The following is an 18,001-nucleotide window of genomic DNA, read 5'->3' as shown; positions in this document are numbered from 1 at the left end:
CCTGGGGGAGGTGTGAGAGCTGAATCACCCCGGGATGGCTCACTGCAAACACGACAACACCACTGCAATGGAGTGGGTTTACTGCCTCTGAATCGTGGGGCTTTTAGGAATTCTGTGCCTATTTTCTGAGCGTTTATTATTTTAAGACGTGTGGTTTTCTATTTTTGCTCGGAATGGAGACGGGCTGTGAGCTCCTGCTGACGCAGTCAGGGAGCAGGAGCAGTGTGGGGCCACCACAAAGCCAAGTTCCAGTGGATGAGCAGCTCCCTCCCGTGCCAGGAACACGACAAAGTTGCTCAGGTGCCTTTTGAGAGCAAATAAAGGTGTGACCAAGGTGAGCTGAGTCAGCTGGAGGCTCGTCATGGCCCAGAGCGTCAATTAAGTGGCACCAGCAGGGGGTTCAAGAGGTGACAAACCCTTTGATGTCACCTTATCCCGGCATATCCAGAACAGAACATATCCAAGTTAATTTTTTGTCTGTTTTTTTTTTTTTCTGAGCAGCTCTCTGAAGCCCCCAGGGGTGAGGCTCATCCCTGTGATGCACGAGGATGCTGCCACGACCCCTCTGACCCCCTGGTCTGCAGCTCCTCAGTGTTGGTTTGGCTTTTTCCAGCCCATTTATTTCCTCCTCTGCCAAGAGAAGCACTCCACAACATCATTAAGTCCCAGGACGAGACCAATGAAGAGCCAGAGAGAGAGAGAGAACTCAACTTTAAACATTTTATTAAGGCTTAAATGTCTATCAGCCAGCCAGGAACTGGGCTGGTCACACGACATAAACCGGGAGGGTGGGATGGGATGGCTTTTCTACAAGAGTCTGGATGAGCAGGGCGAGATCACTGCCAGCTCCTCAGACCTCACACAGCCTCTCACTGTTGATCCCAGGATGAGAGACACGCTCCCAGCAGGGAGGGGAGGGCGAGGTGGGGAAGGGGAGGAAGTCAGAGGGGGCTTTTGTGTGTTGTTGTCACTCACAAGGACTTTACCTGCTCCACAACCGGGTGGCTGCTGGTCAAACGTGGCGTGAAACTCGCAGGGGGGAAAAGCTGAGCTGGTCCGAAAGGCACCTGTGCTAAACCTCTGAGCCTCGGGGGCAGTGCTGGAGACCAGTCCTGGATAAATACATATTCCTTGATAAAGAAGCTATGGCTTTTGTCATCCTCAGGCTCTGGCGCCGGGCTCTACCCCCCCCCCCCCCCCCCCTCCCCACTGCTCTGTAAGCACAAGACCGAGTCCTCTCCACTCTCCCGGCGGCTCCTCTGGCGGCTCCGTGTGGACACGGGGGCACAACAGCAGCTCCTTCTCGTCCTCCCGGCGGCGCCGGGGGTCAGAAGTGAACCCTCCGGACATCGTGCGTGGCTGCCGCCCTCTTGCAGCTCCCGCAGTGGATGGGGGACGCCGGAGCCTTCTGGCGCTCGGCCAGGCAGGGCCGGCACACCAGGTGCCCGCAGGGGAGCTGGTACACCGGCTCCGCCTTGAAGTAGCAGGAGAAGGATTTGCCGCAGGAAGCACATCCCTGGGTCTGGCTGCTCCTGCCGTGCTCTGCAAATCCACAATCACAGAAATCAGCAGGTTGGAAAAAGCTCCAGAGGTCATCGAGTCCGGCCCGTGACCCGACACCACCATGTGCGGTCGCTCCCGGTGATCCCACCACCTCCCCGGGCAGCCCCAAACAATGTCTGATCACCCTTTTGTTGGAACCCTGGTCGCTGAGAATTTTAGACCTTCTGTGCTGACAGGCACTGACTCCCAGGAAAACACCGCATTTGACCTGAGGCCGTGGAGAAGGCTTCCAAAATTGAATGACAGCACTGGGATTATGGGTGTGTGGTTTGAATAGAAGTGTGTGATATCACGTGGTGGAAAACTTAGAGTTTAAGGTTTTAGAATACAGTAAAATATATATATATATATAAAGCAAATGGAGGATTTAGGGTGCAGGCTAAGTCCTTCTTTTTCACCTTCTTCTTCATGGGTCTGGGTGGTATTTTGTAATTGGATGGAAGAGTGCACATTGTGGCCATGGGTGGTTGGTTATTGGGTTAGAAGTAAAAAAAAAATTAGGTGTCGTTTCTTAATTGGACAGTTCATTCTTAAAAGGCCTTGTAGAGAGAGACGTGGGGCCATTTTTAGTTTGTTAGCCTGAAGTGCTGTAGAACTCACAGTCTGAGAGACTGTGATATAGATAAGAATTAATAAACATTTGAGTCCAAACTAGAAATACCCTCTCGCGCATTTAATCCTGACTCCGGCAAAAAGAAGATAAAACACATCACCCTCTCTGTGAAGAAATCCCTCCTTCACGTCCAACCTAAACCTCCCCTGGCACAGCTTGAGAGTATAAAACAAAGGGACAGGAGAAGTGGGTTAGGCAGGGAGTGTGACCCACTCCTCCCGTGCCAGCGCTGCGCAAAGCCGAGGGCCCCGGGTCCTGCAGCCTCCGGGCACAGCCGTGACTCAGGACCCTGCCACTTTCCTGTCATTACCACAGGGAAAGGGAACTGTCCAGCTCCCAGGGCAGGGCGTGCTCAGAAAGGGATGGATCACATCAGCACTTGCGCCTTTCAGGCTTTTAACTGAGGACAGATGACTGTAAAAAAGGGCTTTTCACTTCTACTGAGACTAAATCATCCTCCCCCTCCCGCTCCTCCGACCGGATTAAAAGCGGTGATTCCCAGGTGGAACAGCTGAGGTGTCACTTTGCATTCCTGTCACACACACGACCCAGGCGGGGCTACTCAGCTCTCAAACAGCAGCAATTTTAGAGGGGACAGGAAAAAGCTTAAGAGCTGAATGTCACTGTGAGACAGCAAAAGCTGTCTGGGGAGGGGGAGAGAGGGAAAAATGGGCACAGACAGACGGACAGACAGACACAGCCCTTCCCAAGGTCACCTGGTCCCTCTGACGCCCCTTCTCAGCCATGAGCAGGCAGAGCCTCAGCCAGGGGAAGAGAAGCCAGGACATGTGGAGGGACACCTGAAGGTTCAATGCTTCCAAAAAATAATTTGGGGATTTGTTTTCTCTTCCAAGAAATAATTTAGCCTCTCCCAGGTTTTCTGCTTTAACCACCTGCAAATTCTGTGCAAGGCTCTCCCAGGCTGACCTGTCCCTCCTCCCTGCAATTCCCTTGCTGTGGTTTGTTCTGTGTCCCATTCCTGCTTTCCTTCCCACCTCCCTCCTCGTGATGAGCCAGGACTGCCCACACCATCACCTCTGCACCCCAAAGGAATAATTTTGGGAATGTTACACAGCTGGATGAGTGGCTGGGCAGCAGGTGGGAGGCAAACAGCGAGGGCTTGGTAACCTGGATTATCTACACTCAGTCCTGCTGGGATTCTGGATGTCACATGGAATTTCAAAGAATCATAAAACCCATCCCATTCCACTCCCTGCCATGGCCAGGGACGCTTTCCACTGTCCCAGGCTGCTTCAAGTCCCATCCAGCCTGGCCTTGGACACTTCCAGGGATCCAGGGGCAGCCACAGCTTCTCTGGGCACCCTGTTCCAGGGCCTCACCACCCTCACAGGGAAGGATTTCTTCCCAATATCCAATCTCACCCTACTCTTTTAGTTTACAAACATTCTCCCTTGTCCAGCCATCACCTGCCTGTATAAAAAGTGACTCTCCCTCTGTTTTCCAAGGCCCTTTTAAGCACTGGAATTTGCGGGATTTACACCTCTCCTGCAGCCATCTCCACACCAGCCTCCCTCTCCACCCACGTGGCAGCTCCCCAGCTTGCTCCACGCAGCCCACAGGCAACATTGAACCATTCAGCCCAAACTGCAGAGCTCTGAGAACAGTCCGAACTAAGCTGGAGCAGGCTGAGCACTGTGTCCAAGCACAACACATCCCAGATCAATCCTTGGGCAGCACAGACAGCCAAGAACATGGAAAAATCACAGGATTGCTGCCACAGCCTGCTCTGACTGTGGGCATGGACAACATCCCACACCTTGTGGGGGTCAGCGAGGCCTCACCTGCCTCAGTGGGAGAATTAATTAACAAAACTGCTGAGATAGAGGCAAGGATCGTAAAGTAAAGCTTGCTGGGAGACAACGTCATATTTTTATAGGGAATATATAATACTCTGGGCTCTGAACAACACTCCCTGCTAACCCAGCCCCAGCTCCCAAAGGTGATCCAGAGGCGCCTGTTGCTCACCAAGGACTGTGCCCACGCTCCAGGAACTGCTGCAGCTCCCCTCTCCTGGAGCCTGCTGCTGGCTCTTCATCAGCTTGGCTGTGAAGGAGGGCATGGAGCTGAGGGCCGAGGTCAGGGCAGTGTCCAAGCTCTCCGACAGCTTCTGCTCGTGGGACACCAGATCTGCAAAGGGAAACAGAGAGACCAGGTCTGCAAAAACAAGAAAAAGATGGAGAAGCAGATGCTGGGAAAAAGAATCTGTGATGCAAACACTGCCTTGGCTCTGGAGGAATTTTAGGAGCCCTGCCACTTGTTTTGTTGACAGGTGTCTTTTCCCTACCAAGAAGCTGGGATTTGGAGTGGAGTGCCTTGTCTCCTTTGGGTCCGAGAGGTGGAATGCCCCATGGGTTACCACCAGACATTCACGTGATGTCCCAGTGCCAACTCATACAGGATCAGATTCACTTAGGTTGGAAAAGTCTTCCAAGATCATCGAGTCCAACCCTTAACTCAGCACTACCAAGGCCACCACTAAATGATGTCCCCAAGTGCCACACCCACAAGGCTTTTAAATACCTTCAGGGACGGGCAGCCTGTGCCAGGGCTGGAGGACCCTTTCCATGAAGGAATTTTCCCTAATATCCACCCTAAACCTCTCCTGGCCCTAAACCCTGAGGCCGTTTCCTCTTGCTCCCTGGGAACAGAGCCTGAACCCCACCTGGCTGCACCCTCCTTTTAGGGAGTTGTAGAAGTCTGCAGGACTGAAAGAGGGCAAAACTCCAAATAACCCAGGAATTTCTTTTTCCCTGAAATCCCAGACACTCCCTCAGCCGGTTCCCGAGGATCCCAGCCCAGCCTTGCTCCATGCAGCTCACAGAGAACATTTAAACCATTAATAAAATCTGTGAGACTTGTTTTTCCGCCTCTGTCCCAGTTCTGAGCCCCGGGGCCAGGGCTGGACCCTCCCTGCAGGGCTGCCCTGTGCGGCACCGATGGCGCTAATTAAGACGAAGCATTAAGAGAATGTTGTCTGCATCACTAATTCTGTTAAATCCATCTCCCAGAGGAAGAGCTCGCAATTGGTGCTGCACATTTGCTCCACCAATCAAGGCTGATGATCCAAGTGAAGCACGAGCTCTGTGGGCTGAGCACTCTGCTTTTATTTATGTATGGACACAGCAGCTCTGGGAGCGCCAGGACCCACAGGGCAGCTCCTGCTCCTGGGGATGTGGGGCTGGGGCACATCCTGGTGGGAGCTGTCACACACCTCTACAGCCAAACTAACCAAAGATTCCTCCTAAAATCTCTAGGCTGAGGGATGAGAGCAGAAATGTGCAGTCTGACTTCTCCCTGCCCTTCCTGGCACCACCCGACATCAATTACTTTCAGCCGAAGAATCTGTTTCAAATCAAACAGCCACCTGAGCTTTGTCCTCAAAACGTTTTTGGGCAGACTGGGAGAAGGGTCAAGGCAGTGACAGGTCCCAGCAGCTCTGGGTCACCTTTTGACATGTCACGGAGCACTGGGGTAGAGCAGGCCAGGAAACTGGGCCTACCTGCCTAGAGAGCCAGCCACGAAATACCCGCACACCTGGATTTACACGCTTTGTCCTCAGGTGCCACATCCACACGGCTTTTAAATCCCTCCAGGGATGGGAACTCCACCACTGCTCTGGGCAGCTGTGCCAGGGCTGGACAACCCTTTCTGTGAAAGAACTGTTCCCAATATCCAATCTAATCCTCCCCTGGTGCAAGCCTTGTCCCTTCCTGTCCCCTGTTCCCTGGGAGGAGAGCCTGACCCCCACCTGGCTCCACCCTCCTTTCAGGTCCCACCTGAGCCTCCTTTTCTCCAGACCTGCAGCACATTTTTGACATTCCCAGCAGTGCTGCTACCATATCACTGGGAAAAGGATGGATGAAGGGAAACCAGCACCCATTCCCTTCCCCTGCAGCCACAAGTCACATTCCTTGTCTAATTTAGCCATCACCACTGCACCACCAGACATCTCTTTTCCTATTTTTGCAGGACACAGTAAATCCCCCCGGATAAAGAAACTTCCAACCAGGATGGTGAGAAAAATACTGTCTCCACATGGGAGGAGTAGAAAGGAAATCCAAACTTAAAGGGGAACAGGGTGACCTGAGCAAACAAGGGCTGTGAAACACTGAACAGGGAACACGGGAGCTGGATGGAATGACCCAGCTCCACCACACCTATCAACAGCTGGGAAGCTTTCTAGAGGCGTGATGGGAACTTGCACTGGATTTGTCCTGATTTGAAACCCCAGCCTGGGGCTGTCCCAACACTCAAGGAACAGAGGTGACTTGGGGGAGCCACGATACCTGTGGAACAGTCCATCTGGATCAAGTGGGAGTCACTGTCAGTTTTCATTTTTTTAGCACTGTTCTCTGAGGTAGCCGTGACAAGTAAGTTTGTAGCAGAAAAATAGGGCGGCTGCAGGGAGCCCTGATCCATGCAGTCCATTTTCCTTTTCAGAGAAGACATGGTGATGGAGGAGGGCACCAGGCTCTCCGAGGCGTGAGCCCTCCCCAGCAGGTTGGTGCCAGGGATGCTGTGCTGCAGCAGGAAGTGGTCTATTCTGGCCTTGAGGGTGGGGTGAGGTAGGGGCTGTGAGTGCTGGCTGAAGGCCACTCCCGTGAAGGGATCGCTGGGAACACGGCCCCAAGACGCCTCGCTCCGGTTGCATTTCTCCAGGGTGGTCTGGTCAATCACCTTCCCAGAGGGCAGGAGCATGGGTAAAGTCATGATCTCCAGAGTGATGGGGTCCAGGAATTCTTCAGGGATGTCTTGGACGACATCCACCAGCTTGTGCAGGGTCTGCTGCTCGTTGGCACTGAAGGGGACGCAGTCGCTCTCCATCGGCGTCCAGGGCTCCGGCTTGACGCTGCCGACGTCCTGGGCCAGGAACTGGGAGGCCACCTGGAAGACGCCCTCGATCACCTCCTGTGGGCAGGACTTGGCAGGTTGTCCCCACACCTCCAGCCTCTTGATGCTGGGCAGGCCCCCCCCGGCCACGTGGGTGATGCAGATTTTCAGGTGGGACACGTTGCTGAGCGAGGCCGGCCCTTTGTTCCAGAGATCTTGGGACACCGAGCCGGGGTAGGAGAAGACATTTTCCATCTGATGGAAGGGAGGCCTCGGCTTGAAGCCTCTGTGGCCGAAAGTCACTTTGCTCTGATTTTTTAAGACAGCTTTGCCCACCAGGGTGAAGGTGTCCTTGTCCGACACAGGCTGCCCGGCCAGACCTGAGCACTGCCCCTCAGGGCTCTGCCAAGAGGTTTTGTTGCATGAGGTAGAGGTGTAAACTTCCAGCCCGCAGAAGGTCTGGTAGCCCCCGGAGGAGATGTCCATGTTGATCCTGCAGATCTCGACGTTGAAGGGGAAGGAGATGGTGACGTGCACCGGGGGTTTGATGAAGTACTCGCTGCGGAAGCCGCGGTTCCTCCTGGCCAGGTCCTCGGAGATCAGGTTCTCCACCTCGTAGCCATCGGCAGAGATCTGCGGGCCCGCACAAAACTGGGGTCAGTTTGGAGCAAGGGAATACAGGGAAGCCGATTTCACAAGCACTCCCAGGGATTCTCAGGATGACAACAACCAGGAGCCAAGGCTGAGGTTTCTGTGCAGCTCAGGCCAGGCAGGAGATCCCTGCTGTAAGGCACAGCAGACCCACTCCCACCCTCCTCCAGCCCCATCCCCTCTTCCTGCACCCTCTGTCACCATGTGCAGACCTGATTTAACTGCTGGAAGAGTGGAAAATTAGGGATAATTTGTGGGTTTTGGCTGGCTCAGTGAAATAAGTCAAGGAGGAGAGGGTGGCGGGGAGCAGAGGATGAGTGTGGGGGAGATGGGAATCTCCTCTTTCAGTCTCCCTTTTCAGGTAGGAGTCTCCTGATTGTCTTTGTGCCTACTTATCCATGTGGCAATGCACTTGGAATCACAGTTACAGGATCCCAGAGGAAACTCTGGATGTGAACCAGCCTCTGGGAGCCACCCCACCGATCCCTGAGGGAGATCCATCAAACCAGGCTGGGGCTGGTTTGGAACATCCAAAGCCATCCTCTGCTCTACTCCTGGGCAGACTGATTCAACCCATTCCCTTTCCTGGAAGCCCCAGGCCATGAGAAATCTGCAGCCATTGCAGAATGGACAAATAAAAACGAGGAAAATCTATTTATTCCACCTGTTTAATATGGTCTTGATCACGACAATCACACAAAACCTCTGTGGCATGGCTGGGTCCCTCCATAAAAAATTCCAGCACTGCTGCTTTTGCAGCACAATCTTTACAAAGCCAAGGCTGTCCTGGATTTTGGGGTGAGTTGGTGTGGAAACTTACAATTAAAAAATAGATTTGAGTGAAAACTGAGTTTCTTAAAGAGATTCTGATGGGCTGAGCGAAATCAGAAATACTAGGAAAGTAACTTCAGCAAACATTATCAAGAGCTGTGTGTTCCAATGGGCAGAGGGAAAGCTGGAATATTGCAGGGAAAAAGGGATGTCAAGTCAAAGAACTTATACCTGGAAGCACATAATGCTGTCTGGTTATGAAATCCTGCAAAATTAGGGCTTTTCCCTGCAATATTTAGTGTGTGCCACATAAGGGCAGTGATGCTGATTATCCCAGAGCAGCAGTGAACAAGCTCCCCTCCAGGATAATTCCACCTAATTCCTCCATTCCTCCCACTCCCCAAAACCCCCTCATCACCATTTTACCTTGTTGCAGTGAATTCTTGGCTTGAACTGTGGGAGACAGACGTTTATTACCATCTTGGCAGCTGGAGAGAGGTCACTTGCTGAGCATCAGAGTCAGCTTGGGGAAAAAAAAAATTAAAAATAGAGGAAGTGAATATCCATGAGCAGTGAAAGGATCTCGTGTTTGGGGTGAGTTACAGACTTGTGAATTCCTAAAATGCAGCTCAGATTTGAGTCCAGGAGGTGAAGCCAATATAAACCCAAATGACTGTGGTGGAGAAATCAGATTGAGAGAAAAAAAATCATATTAATATTAATTAGTGAACCTGTGGAGAAAAATCAAAGAGAAAATGCCTATTTTAACTAAAACCGCCTATGAACAGCAATTAGATCTGAAGGTTTATCAAAGATGCAGGAGTTTTGTAGGTGTAGAAAAGCACCAGCACAGCACAGGAGGCTGTCACAGTGAGTCAAGATTAACCACAAATATTAATAATTGGTGTTAAATAACTCCAAGGGAGCAGAGGGCACGGAATAGCTCTGAGGGAGATGTCTGGGATCGGAACACCAAATTCTTCTGCCAGCATTCATTAAAGAAACTCAAGTGAACACACCTTCTTTCCCATTGAAAAAAAAAATAAAAGTGACTGGAATTGGCTCTCTCAGAAACCTTTTAAGAATGAAATTATCTGCGAGGTGAGAGCTTTAACCTCATGTTAACCCCAGCTTTAAAATGTCACCGCCCTGGGCAACCTTGCAAATCAGGGACTTGCTGCCTCCTTCAAGAACAAGCAGCTCTTTAATGATTTTCCACTGATCTGTTGGTTCAGCCCAAATGAATTTGGCCCTCTGGGGGCACGTTGGAAAGGCAGAGTTAATGAGCTCCCTGTGCTGCATCTGCCGGGAGAAAGGTGGAATTCAAGGCACAAATCCCACGGATAAAACCCAACCCAACACGGAATTCACACCTGCAGAGAGCAGAGCTTGGTTACAACGCCTTGAATGAACCTTACAAGAGGAACAGCCAGCTGAGCAGCACTTCTATCCTAAAATTTGGTCTGGCAGCCATGAGCAGCAATTCCTGCTCCTCAAGGAGCAGGACAAGCACGCGCCAACTCTCCTCCAACACAACTTTCCTGGCTTTATGAGTCTGAGAGGTTTCCAGAACTGGGATGCCAGTGGAGAACTGTTTAAACTGATGTGACTTTTGGCACTCACATCTTGTAGGAGACTGACAGTTCAGCTACAGGCTGTGCCTCAAAACTGCTTTTTCTGGCTCATTTTGAACCAAAATGAATTTACCAAGTGGTAAATTTACTTGGCCCTCAGCACTGGCGTTGTGAAAAGTGGTAAACCAGCTCTTCTTGCTCCCTTCCTTGGGAAAAATCAAGATTCTCCCCCTGTTCTATCTCTTCACTCTTTCCTGGGCTGAAGACTTCTCCTGCAACATGAGGAGCTCTGTTATGGGTATTTTATAGGATTTTCTCCTACTTGTTTGTGACCCTGAGAGAAAGAACTCAGGTTAATTTTTGCAGTCTTAATACCTCAGTAAGAAAATGGATTATTCTGCATTTCAAAGTCACTGCACTCCCTTCTGCTGAAAGACTGCTACAAAAGCTGAGTCACTGAGTTGCTTTTACTCATGGCTGGGTTTTTTTCCTCACTCTTCAGTGTGTGCCTTCCCTAAAGTGAACAAAGATCTTTGGACTGAGGCAGCGAAACACAGAACAGAAAAAAAAAAATCCTCAGTGGTTGTGGACAAGGAATTTTAAACCAGACTGTCTGGAGTTTGTCACAACTTTTCCTGGTGTCTTCTGTGGGACTAGGGAGCTGCTGCCATAAGGAACATGAATGGTGGACACCAAATGAAGTCCTTGGAGCATGAAATGAGTGTCCTGAGGTCAGAGCACCCCAACCCTCAGTGCCACTCAGTATCCACGTTCCATCCCAAAGGAGAAACGCAGGCTGTGCTCTCAGCTCCAGCCCCATGGGGATGGAAACATGAGGACACAGCTGGGTGTGTTCCTGGCACCCAGCTCAGCCTCGTGACTAAATATCCTCTGTTCCTGCTCTCACAGAGGCACCAAATCCAACCACTCTCATTTAGGGCAAAGAAAGAAGCAATCACAGAGAAAAATGAATCATTAGAAGGTTTTATTTGTGCTGGAAGCATCTGAGGATCCAGGTACAAAAGGAGAGCACGGGAAGTACAGATGTCACCAGAGCAGGAACGGCCACACAGAGCACCTGCCAAAAACAGAGCCAAACCCCCAGAGACCATTTCACCCAGCACCCCGCCACTGGGGAGGCTCTGGGCAAGCCCTTGCCCCCACTAGCCAGCCTTGGTGAGCAGTGCTGGGCAGAACACTTTGTAGTGGAGGTAGCTGAGCTTCTCGGAGCGCGTGCGCTTGAGCAGAGGGAACCACTCCCAGAAGGGAATCTCCACCACCACGTAGCCCAGCAGCCGCAGCTGCCGCCGCTTCAGGCAGTGCAGCCCCAGCAGCCGCTTGGAGCCGTAGCAGAAGTGGTTCCTGTTGGATACCTGCAGTGCCAGCCTCACCTCCTGAGGCTGCCAGCGCCCAACCTGTGATGTGGCACCTGCAGGAAGGGCTCCACCCAAGCACGGCGTTCCTGCAGCGTCCCCTCGCTCCTGTCCGGGAATCCCGGCTTCGTTTCCCACTTCCGTGGGACTCTGGTTATGAGCTCTCCCCTGTATGAGCTGAGACATTAGATCATCTGTCAGACTGACTCCCAGGCCTTTCAGCTTCTTGCCTGTCACAGGATCCTTGAAGTTGAACGGGATGGGATGCCCATCCGTGGTCAAACGCACCTCCAGGTCGCTGGACCTGGTGTGGGGCAGGATCATGTGGCTCTTCACATACTCAGGGCCCCCCAGCATGCTCTCCAGAAGGGATGTGGCTTCCACGATTTCAGGCCTGACGTAGATTTCCCGCTCTGCAAAGCTTGAAACCATCTCAGTGTACTCCTGGCACAGCTGAGGTGGGAGGCGGCTGCCTCGGTAGGTCGGGCACTCGATTTCAACGCTCTTACCAAGGGTGAACAGGTCCTTGTTGAGCTCGTATTTGCTGCCTCTGGTTTTCCGGACAAACTCCTCCCTCAAAGCAAAGTCTATCAGCTCCTCTGGGAAGCGCTTGACAAATGCCAGGCCGAGCAGAGCAGTAAGGAGATGCTCTGGAAACTTGCTGAACTCATGGAGTTTTGCGTGCAATTGCTTTATCAGGCTGGAGTAAAACTCCTCCTCGTTGGGAGGTTCATAGTCCAGGCACCCAAACGACCACAGGAACTTGGCAGCATCCTTGCTCCGGCAGTAGGACACCTTGGAAGGCAACGAGGTGGCTACAGCAGCCAGAACATCCTCGTCAAAGAAGTGCAGGGATGAATAGGTGAGAGTGATGTGCATGATGCCCTGGATGTTTGTGGCAGGAATCCGAGCAGGAATCACCTTTCCGAGCTCCCTCATGAGGGGCAGGTGGTCCATGCGGGTGTAGCGGAGCATCTTGAGCACGTTCACCAAGGCGTAGGTGCTCATGTCCTCCATCTGCAGGGCCACCCTGTCTGCGATCCTCCTCATGACGTGGTCAGAAATCCCACTGAGGGACTTGAAGAGCCCCAGGCAGACGGCACCCAGCTCCTCCAAGGTGAAGGCGTCCAAGTGCTTCAGGATGGTGCTCTCCACCTTCTGCGCCAGGTCCGCGGGCGGCCTCCGGCCTTCCCCGATGATGTAAAGGAGCTGCACAAACTGGGGCAAGGTGAGGCCCTGCCAGTGCAGGTTGGCATAGCTGAACAGGATGCCCAGGTAGGAGGGCACGCTGCGGTCCAGGCAGCGCCAGCAATCCGCCACCAGCAGCAGCTGCTCCAGGCCCATGTCCCACGCCCGCCGGCAGAACTCGGCCTCGCACGCGTTGAGCAGGGGGTGGGAGGCTGGCATGGCCAGAGGGACACAAGCCTTTAAAATCTGGATGAGATCCGGGGTGCTGAACAGCTTGATGGCCGTGACAGCACGGTGACACAGGGCACCGAACCTGGGGTCTGCCAGCAGCGCCGCGCGTCGCTCCGCTGGCAGACGGCTCAGCTTGAGGAAATGATCCGTGAGAATTCCCGGGCTGCCCTCACACCCGGCCACACTCTGTAAAATGGAGTCCCCTTCCTCTGCAGGGAGGGTCTGTGCTGGCTCGGCGCTGTCACAGCTGAGAGATCTGTACTCAGGTCTCCCCTTCTGGAATGTGCGGGGGTCCTCCTTGGAGTTGTGCATTTCCTGTTTTTCCTTCTCTGCTTCCTCCTTGTACGGCTTGTGCAGGGTGGTCTGCTCCAGGAGCATGCTGGACTTGGCCTTGGGCAGGGCATTCCTGACAGGTAGGAAAGCTTGGGAAGAGGCCGTGGGGAACGTCTGTGGAGCCTGCGTGGTGCCAGTCCCAGTGAACATGTCACCAAGGGCCTGGCTGCTGTCCCTATCCACGTGCTGCTGGGAGCCAGCCCTGCCTCTGGCATAGGCAGCTGGATTATACAACACTCTGTAGTCCTGGGCCTTCAGCAGCTGGATCGTAGCCCCGGACTCGGTCCTAGTCTTGGCTGCTCCTGGTTCACCTCCTGGCTTTTCCTTCTTGCTTTTGCTGCTGCCACGCTGGGCCTTGCTCTTGGCTGTGGTGGAAAACGCTGTCACCCTGCTCAGCCCGGGCAATCTTCGGCACATTAGCACCGTAGCCATGGATCTCAACTTAGTGGGGCTCAGAGCTGCTTCCAGGTACTGAAAAAAGGGCAGACGGAGAGTGAGTGGCCTCCACCTCACAGGCAGCACCTTCTAATCAATCCTTTACGCTACCCAAAGGGAGGCAGCGCCGGAGCCTCCCCCGGCCAGGGCAGCTGGGTCCCTGCAAAGCCACTATGGAATGTCACCTCATGCAAAAGGCAGCTCAGGATGAGCACCCAGGTGAGCTGGGGATGGAGTAGAAGGCAGTCAGGCACAACCTGCTATTCAGCAGACACAAGAAACCTGGCACAGGCTAGGAGAGTTAAGAAAAAAAAAAAATCATCGTTTTTTCGTTTTTAAGAGACCTGAGCTGCTTTTCTTTCATTCTGAACAATGAAAATGTGTTTTTGCAGAAGAGCTGCAGCTTCAAGAGGCTTTATGTGTTCAGACAGAGCATTCTGCGGCTTTGGTCATCGTGGTCTGAATCACTGACCACCACCCGAGAAGTTGTCCAAATATCCAGGGTGCCACACTGCCCTTTGCACCCGGAGACAGGATGTGGAGCAAAATCTCCACAGAGCAAGTGCAGAGAGTGAAAACTGGCCCAGAACCTGCAGATGGAGGTTGGAGGAATGAAGAAACGTGGCCAGAGCGAAGTGGGGGAAGAGCAGGGGAGAAATAACACAAATCATTACGTGATGCCACATCCCAGGCTGAGAACCAGGGGGAACAGGGCTTTGAGCTTCAGATTTGAGAGCATTTCCCAGAGTTTTAGGGTATACAGGAGGCTTAAAAATGGCTGGTGCCTTTCTAAGTCCTGCCTGAAGCAGCTCCAGCTGGGAGGGTGAGGATGAGAAATCCGTAGGAGTCCAGCTGGGTGCTGCCAGCCTGCACTGGCTGCCAAACCAGCCCTGTTTACCACCATTCAGATGCTGATCAAAAAGAAAAATAACGCACCGGGTCAGATTTTTCTCTCAAATCCTTATCCCACCCAAATATCCATCGCACGGGTGTTATCCACTTCCTCAAAATCCCTCAGTACCACGTGGAGCTGGGCAATCAGGAAAGGCAAAGCCTGGTAGAGATGCTGCCACTGCAACACACTCTGTGCTGCCCACATGGGGAAATAAAGCCTCATGGGCGCTCCTTGGAGCTCTGCCTGCATCCACGGCTTCCTGATCAGGGATGGAGCAAGAAGTGGGATCAGTGCAGGCAGAGTCAGTTTTCCCGCAGCAAAATGGGCACTTTGGGGCAGAGGAGGTGGGTTTGGGGTGTGGGAGCAGAACAGAGGGATGGGGGCTCACGTGCAGCTCTGGCTGAGCATAAACTGGATTTTTTTTTTCTTTTGGTGTATAAGGATCCCCACATCTCCCATGATCCAGGGACACCTTACACTATCCCAGGTTGCTCCAAGACCTGTTCAACCTGGCCTTGGGACACTTTCAGGGATGGGACATCCACTGTTTGTCTGGGCAACCCGTTCCACTGAAGCAGATGAGGACATTTCATATCCTCTGCTCCGTGGACAGAGCTTGGAGCCAGCCAGAGAGGGAGGAGAAGCTGCTGGAGCAGAAACCACCCCAGCAGAGAGGTGAAAAAACCAACTGGGCTGGAGACCAAGAGGCTCTGGGGGGGTTGCAGGGAAGGAAAGGCAAACTGAAATGTGGATTTGTGGGGAGAGCCATGCAAGGAGGAGGGTACAAGAGAGGCCACTGTGTTTTTAGGATGATCAGGAAACACTGTGAGCTGCTCAACAGCCCACTGGGCACCTTATCTGTACCTCCGAACACCCTGAGGCAGTCCCAGGAGCAGATCAGGCTCTGTCCCACAGACCCCAGGCTGTTCCAAGGCTGTGACTGTCCCATCCCAGCACGAGAAGCCAAATTGTGCCAGGCAGGAGAGACTCTGCCCCTTCCTGCCTGTCTGGGGAGCAGGGAAAGGAAAAGCCTCCTCAGAGGCTGGACAGGAAAACCCAAGGCAAGAGCTGGATTTCAAAGCTCTCCTGTTCAGCACAAGGGAATGTCTGACCAAATGATCATTCCTGGTTCGGCTGTGGTGTCCAGCCTGAAATGGCAGCAGGTGACAGATGCTGGTGACAGGGGACAAGGCCCAGACTGCACCTGCCCGGGTGAAAGAGAAATCTTCTCCAGCATCTCCTCCTTCAGCACCTCACAGAGCCTGCACCATTAAGAGGGGCTGGATCAAGCTCCAAAAACCATCTTGATCGAGAGGAGGTTCACCCAGGCGAGGCTTTCCCAACGATTTCCTCGTCTGACTCGACTCCTGAGCGTCTTTATCTATTTTTTCCTGCTAACAAAACCCAGGTTATTTATATAACCCACCTCCTCTCTGCCGTGAAAGGTGATACTCCCCAGGAAACCAGCACTGCTGCTCCCAGAGCCCCCTCCCAGCAACAAGAGCCCCAGTTCAAAGCCAGGGAATCAAAGCCCCGCTGAAGGCTCCGAAGGCGAGCGCCGTGTGCTGCTAAGAATATCCTCCAGGGATTGACTGTGGAGCTGTGACACATTTGGGAATCCAGGCAGTGGAGGGATTGCTTCTCTCCTCCTTTGCTCCAAATCCAGCAAGAAAGAGGAGACTGGGCACAGCAGAGCGAGGCTGGGATGGGACAAGACAGTTCCAAGAACCCTCAAGGGCAACGGGCTGCTCCGAGTGATGTTTTTCCATGATTTCGCCCACCCCCGGCCCAAATCTTTGTGATCTTTCCAGTTTCCACCCCAGTTCCCTTCCAACTCCACCCACACCTTCCCTGGATTTGCCTCTCTTCACCTTGAGCAATCAGCCTTCCTTCCTTCCTTCCTTCCTTCCCCCTCCCACTTCACATCCCAACACAGCCAAACTCCTTCCCACCTCTGGGCAGGTCTCTCCAGAATTTTCACTTCCAGCAGCTCCAAGGAGCCAGGGACTTTTGGAGCTGGGAATGCCCTTTGAGGAGCTGCTCAGGCATGGAAACGCCTCTCCTCTGTTGTAGTGTCACACCTGAGCATCACTAAACACCTAGAAAAGAACATTCCCAGAGGGATGCCAGCCACCCCTCAGGGGCTCAGCCCCTGTGGAAGGGGATGTTGGGGCATCCCAAAATGCTGTCAGGGCTTCTGATCCCTCTGGAACACTCAGAGGGGCTTTTGGAATCCCCTCACCATGTGCTTGCACAGATGGCCAAAGGGCAGAGGGAATCTCCTGGGGATGTGTGAGGAATGAACAGGGTGGGAAATGTTGGGGACGAAACAGCTCCTTTTGGCCAAAAGCCTGAAGTGAACTCCTGTGCCTGAGCTGGAGAGGAGAGCAACAGAAAAGGGATTTTATTCCCCCAACAGGTTATGGTGTCAGTGAAATTGTCATCTTTTGATTGGTTTGTTTGTGCTTTTTCCTTCTATTTTGAGATCACAGAATGGTTTGGGTGGGAAGGGATTTAAAGTTCATCTCATTCCACCCCCCTGCCATGGGCAGGGACACCTCCCACTGCCCCAGGCTGCTCCAAGTCCCACCCGGCCTGCCCTTGGACACTCCCAGGGATCCAGAGGCAGCCACGGCTTCTCTGGGCACCCTGTGCCAGGGCCTCCCCACCCTCACAGGGAACAATTCCTTCCCAATATCCCATCCATCCCTGCCCTCTGGCAGTGGGAAGCCATTTCCTGTGTCCTGTCCCTCCATCCCTTGTCCCCAGTCCCTCTCCAGCTCTCCTGGAGCCCCTTTGGGCCCTGAAAGGAGCTCTGAGGTCTCCCTGGAGCCTTCCCTTCTCCAGGTGAGCGCTCCCAGCTCTCCCAACCGGGCTCCAGAGCAGAGGGGCTCCAGCATTTCCGTACAATTCCCTTCTCCCGGGGCTCCAGGGCAGCACCGGGGGCAGGGCTGGAAGCCCCTGTCCCGCCACTCACCCCTGTGGCTGCACCGACAGACACGTAACACATAAATATAAATATATACACACAGATGTACATATCCATGTATATCCATATATGCATATGGGGCAATGCAGCTCAGGGCAGGACGAGGGCGGCCCCGCCGGCTGTGGGGGTGGCTCGGGCAGGGGGCGGAGGACGGGAAGAAGAGAAGAGGAAGGGGGACGGGGATGAGAAGGGGAAGGGCACGAGAAGGGGCCAGGACTCACCGGGGCCGCTCCGGCGCCACCGCCGCCGCCTCCTCCTGCCCCCTTCGCCTCCTCCCGCCGCTTCCGGTCGCGCGCCGGTGACGCAACTTCCGGTTCCTAGCGCGCGCGCTCGCGGCCGGTGGGCGGTGCCAACGGCGCGCGGCGCGGCCCCGCCCCCCGCACGGCCACGTGACACAGCGATCACGTGACAGCACGGGGGCCACGTGATAAGCCGCGGGCGCCGCCATGGCGGCCCCGGGGGTGTCCCTGAAGCGTCGCGGCCGCCCCGCAGCTCCCGAGCCCTGGGATCCCCCCGAGAGGCTGTGGCTGCCCC

The 18,001-nt window shown here is 53.7% G+C and overlaps 2 protein-coding genes across 2 annotated transcripts; both read right to left on the bottom strand.

Annotated features, from left to right (window-relative positions):
* Positions 1–1,240: 1,240 nt before the first annotated feature.
* Positions 1,241–17,758, bottom strand: UBOX5 (U-box domain containing 5). Its single transcript, XM_066185209.1, has 5 exons — positions 17,689–17,758; positions 8,876–8,972; positions 6,484–7,660; positions 4,163–4,324; positions 1,241–1,542 (listed from the first exon to the last, which is right to left on the bottom strand). The coding sequence occupies exons 2-5, from the start codon at positions 8,927–8,929 to the stop codon at positions 1,328–1,330; spliced, it is 1,608 nt and encodes a 535-aa protein (XP_066041306.1). The 5' UTR covers positions 8,930–8,972; positions 17,689–17,758; the 3' UTR covers positions 1,241–1,327.
* On the bottom strand, positions 11,000–17,752 carry FASTKD5 (FAST kinase domains 5). The gene is made up of 2 exons (XM_066185208.1): positions 17,689–17,752; positions 11,000–13,619 (listed from the first exon to the last, which is right to left on the bottom strand). Exon 2 carries the CDS (start codon positions 13,578–13,580, stop codon positions 11,187–11,189), a length of 2,394 nt encoding a protein of 797 aa, XP_066041305.1. The 5' UTR covers positions 13,581–13,619; positions 17,689–17,752; the 3' UTR covers positions 11,000–11,186.
* Positions 17,759–18,001: the final 243 nt, after the last annotated feature.

Source organism: Chamaea fasciata, unplaced genomic scaffold (genome assembly GCF_029207755.1).
Source record: "Chamaea fasciata isolate MVZ Bird 193981 ecotype frontalis unplaced genomic scaffold, bChaFas1.0.hap1 SCAF_6, whole genome shotgun sequence".
NCBI lineage: Eukaryota > Metazoa > Chordata > Aves > Passeriformes > Sylviidae > Chamaea > Chamaea fasciata.
Note: the sequence above shows the minus strand (reverse complement) of the source record. Positions and strands in the feature narration are given on the sequence as shown.

Bases quoted from the DNA above. Each gene is read 5' to 3' on its own strand.
- FASTKD5 (XM_066185208.1), bottom strand. From the start codon at position 13,580: ATGGCTACGGTGCTAATGTGCCGAAGATTGCCCGGGCTGAGCAGGGTG.
- UBOX5 (XM_066185209.1), bottom strand. From the start codon at position 8,929: ATGGTAATAAACGTCTGTCTCCCACAGTTCAAGCCAAGAATTCACTGC. The intron at 7,661-8,875 runs GTAAAATGGTGA...GCGGGCCCGCAG, and splicing joins CAAGAATTCACTGCAACAAG to ATCTCTGCCGATGGCTACGA. The intron at 4,325-6,483 runs GTATCGTGGCTC...TTCCCTTTGCAG, and splicing joins CCAGATGGACTGTTCCACAG to ATCTGGTGTCCCACGAGCAG.